The following is a 13,853-nucleotide window of genomic DNA, read 5'->3' as shown; positions in this document are numbered from 1 at the left end:
AAAGCCACTTTTTTAAAGACGCTATTGGGTCCAGCCTGCCAAACACTAAACTCACAAAGTCATGAATTTTGGGGGCAATTATTATATACCCCCTACCAAGACAGAACTGGATTCCTCTGCAATCTTGATGTCCTATGGGATCTCAATATCAAAATTCAAACAAAAAGCACAGATTGAGTGGTGCAGTAGGCATACTACACATTACAAATTAGTAAAAGAAAAACCACCAGCTTGCGTGATCATGGTTTAAAGCCATTTAAGGCTCGGAAATCAGTGATAACAAAAGACAGAATCAAATAATAATAATAATAAAAGTGAAGCAACTTTAATTAAGCAGTAATGCTCTTTTTTTGTTCAAAAAAAAATTAACAAACAAGCCTTAATCATATAAAAGGGTGAAAAAAACACACAGGGCCAAGGTGACCTTTGACCCCTGTCTGGCCCATGTGGGCGAGCATGCTCATTAGAAGTCACAGCACTAATAAAAGTGGGGCTTCACTAGGCAATCCACGTTCTCCATTTCAGACCTTCTCATTTTGACTATGCAATGAGAGCAGCCAGAATCAATCACTTCCTGTACGCTCTGATTGAGATAATGAACCTGACGGTACGTCGTAGATGTAGCAGTTCTTCATTAACCCTCCAGAGGATCTTTGTTCAACGCACATTGTGTAAGACTCATACATGATATGAATGCAATGGCAGAAGACACCTCAATAAACAAATATATCGTGCAAAATAATATGTTAGTGAGAAAAACTGTGAGGAATATATAAGACTGAAAAAAAAAAAAATCATTTAAACAACTTCTGCAATGTATTTTCTGTAACATTTGAGATCCACAACATGAATGAATAATTCTAGTCCTGTTATTTAAAAAAAAAAAAAAAAAAAAAAAAAAAAAAAAAAATTATTTAGAGATATCACATCCAGTTTTAATCTAAAATTTACTAAAATTAACTTCAGTCTCAATACTTTGGCTTGAGGGATTGTAATCAGTAAACAGCATTTTATTTTATTGTAAAGCTGTGGCTTTTATTACTTACAACAAACGAGACCCATCCATAGAATAAATATAACATGATACTGAAACGGTGGTTGTTTTGTCGCCTCTGTCATGTCTGAATTTAGCACCATATGTTTTTTTTTACTTTTTATTACCAGACACATTTACCAGACATAATGTTAACAAACATGGAAGGCATATCAGTCAAATATATACAGTCTACACCATATATATGATCTCCCAATATGTATTTTTTAGCAACAATCTTCACCTGAGATGCATCTTGATGTCTTCTGTGCTGTGACCTCACAGAGACCTGTTCCTCATGGTATCTAAGCATGCTCGCCCCCACCGGCCCTTCATACAGAGTAAAAGAAGGCAACTCTTCAAGTATTAACACAGCTCGGGCACTAAAACTCAGACACGCAATATTAGAGCCTAGAATCACTGCTAGGAAAACAAATGAGCAGGTTATTGTTAGCTTGCTTTTTCCCCCACAAATATAATATATATATATATAGATTAATATGCTTATAAATAAAAATTCAGTGCTGTAAAAACATCTCCGATTCCATAGGATCTGACCCACCATAGAAGGCTCATCATGTTTATTTTTTTAAACCTTTTGTCATCTTTTTCTCATGGCTAAAAAGCTACTGTTCGGAGTATGTAAACTGAGCTTCTGTGTTAATAAGTCCTTCATTGAGCATAAAACACGGAAAAATTGAAGACTTGTTAATATCATTAATTTTTCTTTCTCTTTTTTTTTTTTTTTGGTTTAAACAATCCTTTCATGTGTGTGTTTTTTTTTTTGGTTGCGGTGAAGCACCAAGAAACACATAACAGTGTGTGTTTCTTAAAGTGTGACTGTAGTTTGTCCAGTAAGCATCTGAGAATTGCAAGTTTCTCAGTGTGAATGTAGATGAGGGTTCTTTTTCTGTAGTCTCTGGTAGTTAGTACTGCGTCTATGTTAAGCAGCGCTCCACGTTGATGCCCTCCTCTGCGTGGACCTGCAGGTCGATAGGTCGTGCTGGCTGTTCTCCCGGTCGAGCGTTCATCAACGAGAGGTTCTTAACGCAGCCCGTGATACCCGAGGAGTACTTTCCACCGGTCAAGGCTTTCATGTCTGGAGCCCCACCTACAGTCCAAATACAAACAATCTTACTTCAGATTCAAATGTTTATGACTTTCTTTTACAAGAAACAGACATTTCTATATGTCATCTGTAGGGGGCATCAGAACGTAAGGCATGTTTTCACATATTGGAGAGACAGAAGAGCCAAGTTGCCCCAAAAGTATTATAAAAACTGAGACACTATGTATATGGTTGTGAGAGTACATACAGAAGTAAATATTACACAAACACATTCTGTAATGTCATAATATAGGTGAGAAACTACAGTATTTGCAAATGGTGGTTCCTGTATGTTTAGTGGAAGTCTCGACTATTAAACAACATTTTTGACATTTGTGTTTCATTGGCGAAAAGAATAAAGTTAATTTGAGAATAAAAAATATTTTTGCCTATAGTGTAGTGTCTTCATTTTTGTAATGAATCCTAATGTCTTCTACAGAGAGCATAGTTAAAAAAAAATATGTACACTACTGTTCAAAAGTTTAGGGATGGCAAGTTTTTTTTAAAAATATATATTTTTAAGTCTCAAAGGTTGCATTTATTTGATTAAAAATACAGTAAAAAACAGTAATATTGTGAAATATTATTACAATTTAAAATAACTGTTTTTTATTTAAATATAATTTAAATGTAATTTATTCCTGTGATGGCAAAGCTGAATTTTCAGCATCATTACTGCAGTCTTCCGTGTCACATGATCCTTTGGAAATCATTTTAATATGCTGATTTGGTGCTCAAGAAACATTTCTTACTATTATCAATGTTGAAACTAGTTTTTGCTGCTTAATATTTTTGCAGATACTGTAAAAAAAAAAAAATTCAGGACTCTTTGATGTGCAGAAAGTTCAAAAGAACAGCATTTATTTGAAATGGAAATCTTTTGTAACATTATAAATGTCTTTACTTTCACTTTCGATCAATGTAATGAATCCTTGCTGAATAAAAGTACTAATTACAGTATCTGCAAAAACATTAACCCATTAAACTACTGAAAGAGTTTTTACCTGCAAAAAAAGATATCTATGGAAAGTTTCAGTCAGGATTCAGGCCTCATCATAGCACAGAAACAGCGCTCATTAAAATGACAAACAACTTTCTTTTAGCCTCTAACCAAGGCTGTATCTCAATACTAGTTTTACTTGATCTCAGTGCTGTACACTATACATCATAAAATACTCTTAGATCGACTACAATATTACATTGGTATTCAGGGACAGGAATGAAGGTGGTTTAGATCGTACTTATCAGACCGTCGCCATTTTGTGTATTTAAACGGGAAAAAATCTAAGATAACGTCAGTAAATTATGGAGTACCACAAGGATCTGTGTTAGGCCCTCTGCTATTTTCAATATATATGCTGCCTCTTGGTAATATTATAAGAAAACATGGAATTAGTTTCCACTACTATGCCGATGATTATTTAAATATAAATTAATTATTTATTTGTATTTTATTTTGTATTATTTGTATTTATATAAATAATTAAAGTAGTGTTTTATTTATAATTTTAATTATTTATATAATGTCTTATATACATACAGGAAAACAATACAACAGTTATATTATACTTACCCAAGTATATGTTGCCTTTGGTGTTCACCATGATGCTTTTGCCTTGTGATTGTCCACGTTGGACAGATCCTCCATCGATCTGGAGGTAGCCCTGCTTACCCGTTCTGTTCAAGACACAAAGAACACTCACAATTATCTTTCTTATAATCTATTATGGTTTCTATAATGGTTTGGAGCGGTAAGGGCCATTACCGAACTGCAGTGATCAAGTGCCACTCTCCATCATTGACAGGCTCTTTGGACAGAATCTGAGCCTCTCCACTGCCCAGCTGGTAACTATCACAGAAACAAGGGCACATTATGACCAGCTAAATAGGATTGATCTAGTAAGCAACTGAACCTTAGTTGTAGCAGCTAAGAACCCTATTAACAAAAGTTTTTTGTTTTTTTGTTTTTTTTTAACAAGATCAAACATCAGGTCATTATACTGTCTGCCATCATCATATTAGAGTCTCTACCTATGACCCATGTGGTTTATTAGTGTGCAAATGTTCTCATTTACTCACCTAAACACAAGATGTCCATTTTGTAAACCAAGACTTATGAAGTCCTTCCCCTTTCCTTGATGTCCTAGTTCCTGGAAAGTATTTTCAGTGAAATATAAAAGTCAGTCTCTCTGAGTCATTGGAATATGGATGTAAACCACAGGCCTATGGTGCATGTCAGAAATACATAGGTGTGGATCTCTGTTTTAGCAACTGAATTACTACAGCTACCAATACATTTACATTTATGTTTAATATTAGTGACTGAATGACCAAAAAAAAGGCAAAAAACTACAACAACAACAAAAAAAACAACGAGGACAACAAAAATTAAGAATTCAGAATGTCGTCACTTCCATAACATGGTGCACAAGGCCTGGAAATCCTGGAACAGGGTGGATTAATGATTAACTTTAATGGCACTTTTCACATATATGGTACACTTTAGTGTCCAATAACTTTTTAAAGGAACAAATTCCATGTTTGTTGTTATTGTTGTGAGAACTGTAAGACATCAAAGAAAAGTCACCTACTAGTTAGTTACAAATATATGACTATTTGCTAAAATTCAATTCATTGCAGGAAAAGTTTAATTAATAACTAATCTTAATTAATCAAAAACAAAAAATTTTTGATTAACACACAGTTTGAGGTTAACGGTCAACAATTTCTGAAGGTGAAACAACCTTCAGGCCCTATTTTGTACCCTATTTGTTAAAAGTGCCAAATGAATATGATAAACTATTGCAGTAACAAAGGTGTATTTATTGAACAGATGGAAAAGCAGGTGATAAATATGCAAACATAAGGCTAATTATGTGATATAGAACAAATCAAATCACACATAACACATGCAGACAGTAAATGAAGTAAAATTTCATTTTTGACTCACTGATAATGCCTGAGAGAGTTCACAGTTAACAGGCAGTGATTAACCTAGCTATTAAATACTGAGATCTCTAGTATAATCGTGCTCTTGAGCAACTGTGCCAGCAATTATTGTACTATAAGTGACTTAAGAGAAGAAGCATCAGCTAAATCAAAGATAAATATAAGGGCTGTTGTCTAAATGTTTGAATGTAGCTGTACACGTGATGTAAAGGTCAAAGCTATATTGCATTTTTGTTCTGAGATAATGATACATCCACACTAATGCAGACATACTTGTGTGTCTGACTGCTTGTGAAGAGCGGATACCTTTATACTAGCATGCTTCTTACGGAGATTTAGAGCGCCTGCAGGCTCCTGAGGAGGATGAAGGTGAGTTAGCCAGGCAAACATGCAGTGCAGCCATTAAAATGTGCTTTAGAGGTGAGGGACAAAAGCATATTCCAAACCAGCTTCAAGCAAACTCATTTTACTCAGTTTAGTCAAATGAGGCTAAATATGAAATGTAAAACATTTTACATTTGGATCCTGCCTATAATCACATTCTGATTTTGGATAACATCCATTATCCACAATAAGAATGCGAATAGCCTATATGCAGGGTCCAAAATTAAATGTAAAAAAAAAAAAAAAAAAAAATGTTTATATATATATTATATATATATAAATTGAAATAGCAAAATGCAATTTCATGGCCATTAAAGGGTTAGTTCACCCAAAAATGAAAATAATGTCATTTATTACTCACCCTCATGTCGTTTTACACCCGTAAGACCTTTGTTCATCTTTGGAACACAAATTAAGATATTTTTTGATGAAATCCAATGGCTCAGTGAGGCCTCTATTGCCAGCAATGTCACCGAACCTCTCAAGATCCAGAAAGGTACTCAAAACTTATTTAAAACAGTTCATGTGACTACAGTGGTTCTACCTTAATATTATAAAGTGACAAGAATATTTTTTGTGCGCCAAAAAAAATAAAAAATAAAAAAATAACGACTTTTCAACAATATCTAGTGATGGCTGATTTCAAAACACTGCTTCGAAGCTTAACAAATCATTTGATTCGAATCAGTGGTTCGGATCGCATATCAAACTGCTGAAATCACGTGACGTCGGAGCTCTGAACAACTGATTCGAAACAAATGATTCGTTAAGCTTCGAAGCAGTGTTTTAAAATCGGCCATCGCTAGATATTATTGAAAAGTCGTTATTTTGGGGTTTTTTTGGTGCACAAGTAGTATTTTCGTCGCTTTATAATATTAAGGTAGAACCACTGTACTCACATGAACTGTTTTAAAATATGTTTTGAGTACCTTTATGAATCTTGAGAAGTTCGGTGACATTGCTGGCTATAGAGGCCTCACTGTGCCATCGGATTTCATCAAAAATATCTTAATTTGTGTTCCGAAGATGAACGAAGGTAATAAATGACAATTTTCATTTTTGGGTGAACTAACCCTTTAAGAAGTATACAGTATTTGGCCAGTAAATGTTATTAATTTTGAACCCTGAGTGCATGTGTCGTAAGATCCATTAGGGGGCTCATGTGTATAAACATACCACTCCCTGCCACAGGATGAGGCCGTCTGTAGACACAGTGTTGATCTCTAACTCAATGGTCTCTGGAGAGTCAGGAGCACTGAAACAAATCAAACAGTCAATAGTGCTCGACAGCATTAATAAAACCAAAACAAACAATACATACTCATCTTTAGAAAACAAAAACACCTTTTAAGGAATGTTCCGGGTTCAAAACAGGTTTCCTATGGTAAAGACTGCTGAACTTAACAGCACTCATTTAAATGGCTAATTAAGTCAGTTAAAGCTAAAACAACACTGAACACAGTTCTAAATAGTTTCACATATGGAGTACCCTCACCTTCGTGGGAACATGGGCTTTGGAAGGGCCAGATATCCATTACTATGGAAATATGCAGAATATTCAATGGGAGAGTCTGCAAAAGAGAAACCAAAAACTAAATCTCAAACTGCAAAGAGGTGCAAATTCTCTGGGTTATACGACCACCCTGTGGAGCTTCACCAAATAGTAGAATAAGCAGACAATGAACAGAACTGACCCCTGACATCATTAAAGGTGCAGTAAGCGATTTCTGAAGAAACACTGTAGATATTTGAAATGAACCTAAACACACCCCTCCCTTCACTGCTCCACCCCCAAAATGCACGAACACGCAATGCAAGAGTAGCTGAAGCGAAGCAAAATGCTTTGCGAAAAAAAAAGTGAAGATGACAAACAAACGACAAGGACAAAAAGACTCATACAGTACACACGAGTACATACAAGCAAAACTGTCCTGTTACTATAGCTGACATTACATCAACAGCATATCTTGGTTCTGTGAAACATAGCAAAACCAAAAACAAAACAAAAAAACAAACGTTACTCACGTATAAAGCAGAAACAATGCAACCATCCTTTTTCAGGCCTTCCTGCACAGGTCCTAAAGCTCTTGCCTGATCATAACCGTACTTTTTTCAGTGATATTCCTCTGAATTTTTCTCTTTTGTAATGTCTCTCAGCGATCTTTCTTTCTACAGTATTTATTCAAATCTCCCTCTTGCTCACTCTCTCTCCTCCCCCATCATGAGTGGACACGCCCCCTACTGCTGATTAGGTACAAGTGTGTTTTGCTGCATCTCAGAAATCGCTTACTGCACCTTTAAATCACATATGACCTGATGAATTATTATGTATCTTTATAAGTTATAAATGCATGATCCCAAATAACAGGCTTGTTGCATTGTGAGAAAAATACATGTGCATCAAGAGCAATTCACAAAAAACTACAGATAAAATCCAACATACATTTTATTTATAAATAAAAATTAATGCAAATACACATTGCTGTTGAAGTAACATTCACAGTTGAGAACAACACTGTGCATTCCTCACAAAGCATCCTCTTGAACCACGTAATAACCCTCGGGCAGTTCATCAGTAAGTGCATCATGCTCAGTGTTTCTGGACGTAAACTCACCCGTGTAGTCAGTTCAAGTGTGTATATAAAGGACATTCGATGGTTAGTAACTAAAAACACGTGTTTGTTCAGAGTGTGAGGACATTTTGTTTACAGACGCTGCTGTAGGTGACAGTGCCAGAGCGGAAAAGATGTTGGTTGTTGGTTTCGCAACAAAGAGAAACAAGGATTTAATGAGAAAGAGATGACAAATTGAAACTGCAGCGAGAGGCCGAGTGACTGACCTAGACAAGACGCCTCAGGAGATGCTAAAGGGGAATTCTATGTATATGTTTGCCTTAAGAAAATGTCACAGTGTTGCAACCATCGCAATTGTAACATTACCCACAAAAACTGCACCAAAAAGTACCATAAACCTTCAGCGTTTCACACGAAGACACAGAATTCCCCCTCAACATTACATTTAAAACTTGACAGAGGACACAGTAACCAATTGAGTGGAGAGTGCAGATGAGACCATTTTTTTTTTACCACATTATTTCAGGGATCTATTTACAAGGCATCATTATCAGTAAGTGTTTATACATTGTTCTTATTTTCTTGTTTTTGAACAGAAAAGTCAAGCACCTATTAGATATTCATTACATCATTAAATCATTATACATACACTACTGTACAAAAGTTTGGGGTCAGTAGTTTTTGTTCATGATAAAATGAAAAAAAAAAAAAAGGTTAAGGTTGTTTTAAGTTACTTTTATCAGGATAAATTTAATATACACTTTAAAAGGATTTAAATTAAAGGATTATTTCACTTTAAAATGAAAATTACCCCAAGCTTTACTCACCCTCAAGTCATCCTAGGTGTATATGACTTTCTTCTTTCTGATAAACACAATCTGAGTTATATTAATAAATATCCTGACGCATCCAAGCTTTATAATTCTTGTGCATCCATCCAACATAAACATACTCCACACAGCTCCAGAGGGTTAATAAAGACCTTCTGAAGCGAAGCGATGCATTTGTGTAAGAAAAATATCCATATTTAACAAGCTATAAAGTAAAATATCTAGCTTCCGCCAGACCGCCTTCCGTATTCAACTTACGAAGAAAGTGTAAAACTCTCGCATTTCAAAATGCTTACATTATGTCCTACGCCTTCTGTATTCAACTTACGAAGAAAGCGTAACTGACGCAACGTCAGTTACACTTTTTCCGTAAGTTGAATACGGAAGGCGATCTGGCGGAAGCTAGATATTTTACTTTATAACTTGTTAAATATGGATATTTTTCTTACACAAACTTATCGCTTCACTTCAGAAGGCCTTTATTAACCCCCCGGAGCCGTGTGGAGTACGTTTATGATAGATGGACACACTTTCTTGAGCTTCATGCTCGTTGCCATTATAAAGCTTGGATGCGTCAGGATATTTATTAATATAACTCAGATTGTGTTCATCAGAAAGAAAGAGTCATATACACCTAGGATGACTTGAGTGTGAGTAAAGCTTGGTGTAATTTTCATTTTAAAGTGGACTAATCCTTTAATAACACTGAGGAAATGCATTTATCAGAAATGTGCTTGACATTGCTTCTGATGGTCCTAATAAAAGCTCTGTAAACAGACCCCTAAAATGCTTCACTTCCTGTCTTGCTTGTTTTTTCCCCATTGTAGCAGTTTGTTGTTGTTGTTTTATTTGTGGTGTTAGATGGGCTAAGGGGGGCCCTGAGGAGGACTCTCTCCCCTGGTTAGTGACGAGCGTGTCAGGCAGATTGTAGTCATACTGTACCATTTCCCCCACTACCCTCCAAATTCCACAGCGCCTCGGTGAAGCTGGACTCCTGCCCTGTGTGTGTGGGATATAGCCATGAGAGTGTAGGGGTGAGATACATTCACATGTGGCTTTTCACCGGCCAACACGCTACTGCTGGATGACGTTAGGCAGCCTGACTGATGTCGATACGGTACGTTATGGAGAATGGACAATTATTTCCCTATGGTGCTTTATGATGAATCACTTACAGCTGTGCTTCAGTTTAATGCTATGAAACTACAGAGAAATGTCTTTACTCCCACAGAGAAAGTGAATTCTGTTAAATGACAAATGAGTGTGTAAAACGGTGTGTAAAGAGACAAATAATAATAATAAAGCAATTTAAAGTCACATTGCACATATATTGGTGTTGGTTAGCTGCATGTTTATCTCATCCTTAGTGACATTATTTAAGACATGTTTTTGTTAACAAAAACTAAAACTATTCAAAATAATTTCCATTAACTGAGAAAAGCTGAAATAAAATTAAGCTCTAAAGTACTAAGTAGTTTAAGCTAAAGTACTAAAATTACTAAAACTAAAATGAAGCTAAATAAAATAGGAAAAAAATAGAAATATAACATTTCTAAAACTTAAACTAAAATTAGAATGAAAACCAAAAAATAAAAGATAATTGAGAATATTAATAAATTCTAAAATAACACTGGTATGGGAGACCAGGGCTAGAATCATTTTTGTGAATTCTCCAAACTAACATTTCAACATCATATTTATGCTCATATAGCTATTTGGGTCACAAGTGAACTGTATCTGTTCTTCGAATCTTTTTTTTTTCCATCATAGCAATAACAGTGGAAATGTGCATCTATGTGTAATAAAGTTAACTTTGTTTTGCCCAAGACTAAGGTATGTGTGCTTCAAAAAAGCCTACACTGATACTAGCACCATTCTCCCTTTATAATATGTTCTTAAGTTGACTTTGGATAGAAAGAGTGTGTTAAACATCTAGCAGTTATGAACTGACCTTTCTCACAGTGTCGGCCTGTGTAGCCGGCCAGACACACACACTGGTTATTCGCACAGCTGCCACCATTCTGGCACTGCGAAGAATCTCGACAGGTGTCCCTCACTATTTCACAACGGTCACCTGCAAGAAGAGTTGGTAAATATGGAAAAAAAAATCTAGATTAAACAATTCTTAGAAATTAAATTTAATAATGAGGATTTTTAGAGCCTTAGCAAGCTAAGCACAAACATCACTTCGACCTTGACAGTAGGGATGAGCAAAGCCACTTCTTTTCGACTCAATACCATGTACTATCTTGGTCAATATCAATACCAATATCTCTATTAAATACAAATTTTGGGCAATTTCTAAGGATAAAATGGGTAATTATGCACATTTAACACTTTAGTTGGTTGTTATTACAGAATAAACCCTGACAGGGTGATCGGGACCCTGACGTGAAGCTGTTTTATTTAAAGTAACAAGTGCCAAACTATATTAAAGGGGTCATGAAATAAGAAATCAAATTAGCCTTGATCTTTTGACATATAAGAGGTCTTTATACCATTAAAACATCTTGCAAGTTTCATAGCTTAAAAGGTCCTCCTCATTATAAACAAAGTATTTATTTAATCAAGCTCCAGAAACAGCTAGTTGTGATATTGGGTGACCTGTGATGTCACACGGCCAAATACATTTTTTAATAAAACGGTTAGTTCTTGTCCTTGATTCTGATTGGTCAATAGTTGTGTTTTATTCACGATAAAACACGGCTATGACCGTTTCACCCAACGGTTCTGTGTATCACTAAACAACACCCTTAGCAACCACTCTTAGCAACGTAAACTATATGATCTCAATTGATATTGTTCATTGAAGCTTACTGTATTATGTAGAAGAGTACTGTGAGAAAGAGATCGAGTGAGCGAGTTTATTACCTGCATTCAGATTTAGCATTTTCCTTCAGGTCAGTCCTATGTTCATAATAAAAAATCTGTTTAAATGTCCGATGTATTATCTTGTTCTTTTTAACAGTTAAGGGGTTTTCCATGACTGACAGCGCTAGTCAAAGCATTTGTCAGTTGTGTCTTGTTCCGTGATCACAACAATTCAGTGTTTTCAATGTAAAAAGCTTCACTACTGACTGACACACTCATAAAGACAGTATTTGCTGCCATCTAATGGCATAATAATGTAACTTCTGTTGCTGTTCACGGTCAGGGACTATTTTTTCCGGCGGAAGGAAGGCTTTTAGTAAGGAGTTTACTTCATGAAAGTTGCATTGATACATATTTTTAGCTTTAATATTTGTATTGTGTGGTATTGGTATAAAAGCAATAAGGTACTCGAGGCTAGTGCTGTATCTGCTTTGCGTCGTGCCTAACAACACCCTTCAGCCGTGACTTATTCACGATACAGCACAGTCTCTTGTACCTTATTGCTTACATATAACTGCCTCCAGAGCAAGACAACGATGAATAGTTATACATCACACCACAGGCCCTGCCCATTGGCATTCAGATGCTTAATGCCTTACACACAATATTATATTATGCCTCTCTACTAAGATCTTAACTTGAAAGTTGGTTGAGCAACTCACCCTCGTATCCTTCAGCGCAGAGGCACTGATACTCATACTCAGCACTGGGCATACAGGTGCCTCCGTGCAGACAAGGCCTGCGGTCACATGGGCTGCCATCTTTACATTGGCTGATGGCTCTGCTCTCAGTGAAGCTGTATGAGAGATCCACTTTCTTTCCATTGATGAAGACCTGTAAAGAAAAACAAAAGACACAATTCAATTTCCAAACATGACTGTGGGCTGTAATGCAAACACCACCACAATGGAATACATTCTCACCTCTCCTATGCATCCATCAAACAGCATGCTAACATTTGCAGGTTTGGGCAAGATGTCCATGCTGGGCACTCCTCCCAGATACATGGGTGTGTGGATATTAAGGCCTTGGGCCTTGCCTGGAGAGGACCTTGTGATCTCTCGTGCATGGTCCACCTTCAAGGAGCCGTCTTTATTGAGCCGTTCGGCCACCACACGGTGCCACTGACCCAGAGACACGGGATCTTGACTGCGCAGAACAGCTTGACCTGAGAGCACGGACAGGAAAACGTATTTAGCTTGAATTGGAGGGTGTCAAGGCATTATATACAGCTTCTAGGTTTCAATATCTGTAAGGTTACCTTTGCGCTCAGGTGAGGAGATACTTTTTTACTTCAGTGTCCAATTACTTTTCTTTTCTTTTTTTTTTTTTTAAAGATCAAGACCTCTGAGGTGAGTTCAATTACTTTTTTAAAGGATTAAAAGGCACAAATTTTCTGTTTTTTTTGGTAACTTTACATACATTAGATTAACTATTATTATCTAACATAAAAGTAACCTAGCATGAAAAGTAGGTAGTTTGAAATGCATCAAATATCCTCCCCTTAAAATGGTGATATTGGCCTGTCCCACGTCAGAGGTCTTGATCTTTTTGACTGTATTTAATAATTAAAATCATACCAATGACATAATTGTGACAATCTACCAAATGAATGAATTTATAAATAATTTATAGATAATAAATAAATAAATAAATAATTTTTAGACAGACAGATATTTATAACTTAATTTTTATATAATTATAACTTTATATATAATGTACTGGAATGAATTTATGGTAGTAAACAAACATTTTTAATAGTGCTGTCAAAACGGTTAATCGCAAATAATCACGTCTAACATAAAAGTTCGTAAATATATAATATATGTGTGTGTGTATATATATATATATATATATATATATATATATATATATATATATATATATATATATATATATATATATATATATGTGTGTGTGTGAGAATATATATATATATATATATATATATATAAAAAAAATGTGTGTGTGTGTGTGTGAGATGAAATCAATTTATTGCGATTAATCACATCTAACATTAAAGTTTGTAAACATTTGTGTGTATATATACATACACACACACACACGTGTGCGTCGTGCCTAGCCACGACTTATTCACGATACAG

The 13,853-nt window shown here is 35.5% G+C and overlaps 1 protein-coding gene across 14 annotated transcripts in view; it reads right to left on the bottom strand.

The window, feature by feature from the left end:
* Nucleotides 1–300: 300 nt before the first annotated feature.
* The window catches only part of hspg2 (heparan sulfate proteoglycan 2), a 118,452-nt gene continuing 104,899 nt past the window's right edge, over nt 301–13,853 (bottom strand). For 10 of the 14 annotated variants that reach the window (XM_051879886.1, XM_051879888.1, XM_051879887.1 and 7 more), the window contains 11 exons: nt 12,672–12,916; nt 12,411–12,582; nt 10,829–10,951; nt 9,820–9,876; nt 6,970–7,045; nt 6,651–6,729; nt 5,397–5,444; nt 4,221–4,291; nt 3,907–3,990; nt 3,715–3,818; nt 301–2,144 (listed from right to left, as the gene is read on the bottom strand). In XM_051879886.1, coding sequence (XP_051735846.1) covers nt 1,972–2,144; nt 3,715–3,818; nt 3,907–3,990; nt 4,221–4,291; nt 5,397–5,444; nt 6,651–6,729; nt 6,970–7,045; nt 9,820–9,876; nt 10,829–10,951; nt 12,411–12,582; nt 12,672–12,916 — 1,232 coding nt within the window. In that variant the 3' untranslated portion in view covers nt 301–1,971. The remainder of the gene's footprint in view (nt 2,145–3,714; nt 3,819–3,906; nt 3,991–4,220; nt 4,292–5,396; nt 5,445–6,650; nt 6,730–6,969; nt 7,046–9,819; nt 9,877–10,828; nt 10,952–12,410; nt 12,583–12,671; nt 12,917–13,853) is intronic. The other 4 variants (XM_051879890.1, XM_051879899.1, XM_051879891.1 and 1 more) reach the window with 3 other exon arrangements.

Source organism: Ctenopharyngodon idella, chromosome 22, assembly GCF_019924925.1.
Source record: "Ctenopharyngodon idella isolate HZGC_01 chromosome 22, HZGC01, whole genome shotgun sequence".
Classification (NCBI taxonomy): domain Eukaryota; kingdom Metazoa; phylum Chordata; class Actinopteri; order Cypriniformes; family Xenocyprididae; genus Ctenopharyngodon; species Ctenopharyngodon idella.
This window is presented reverse-complemented; position numbering and strand designations above follow the sequence as displayed.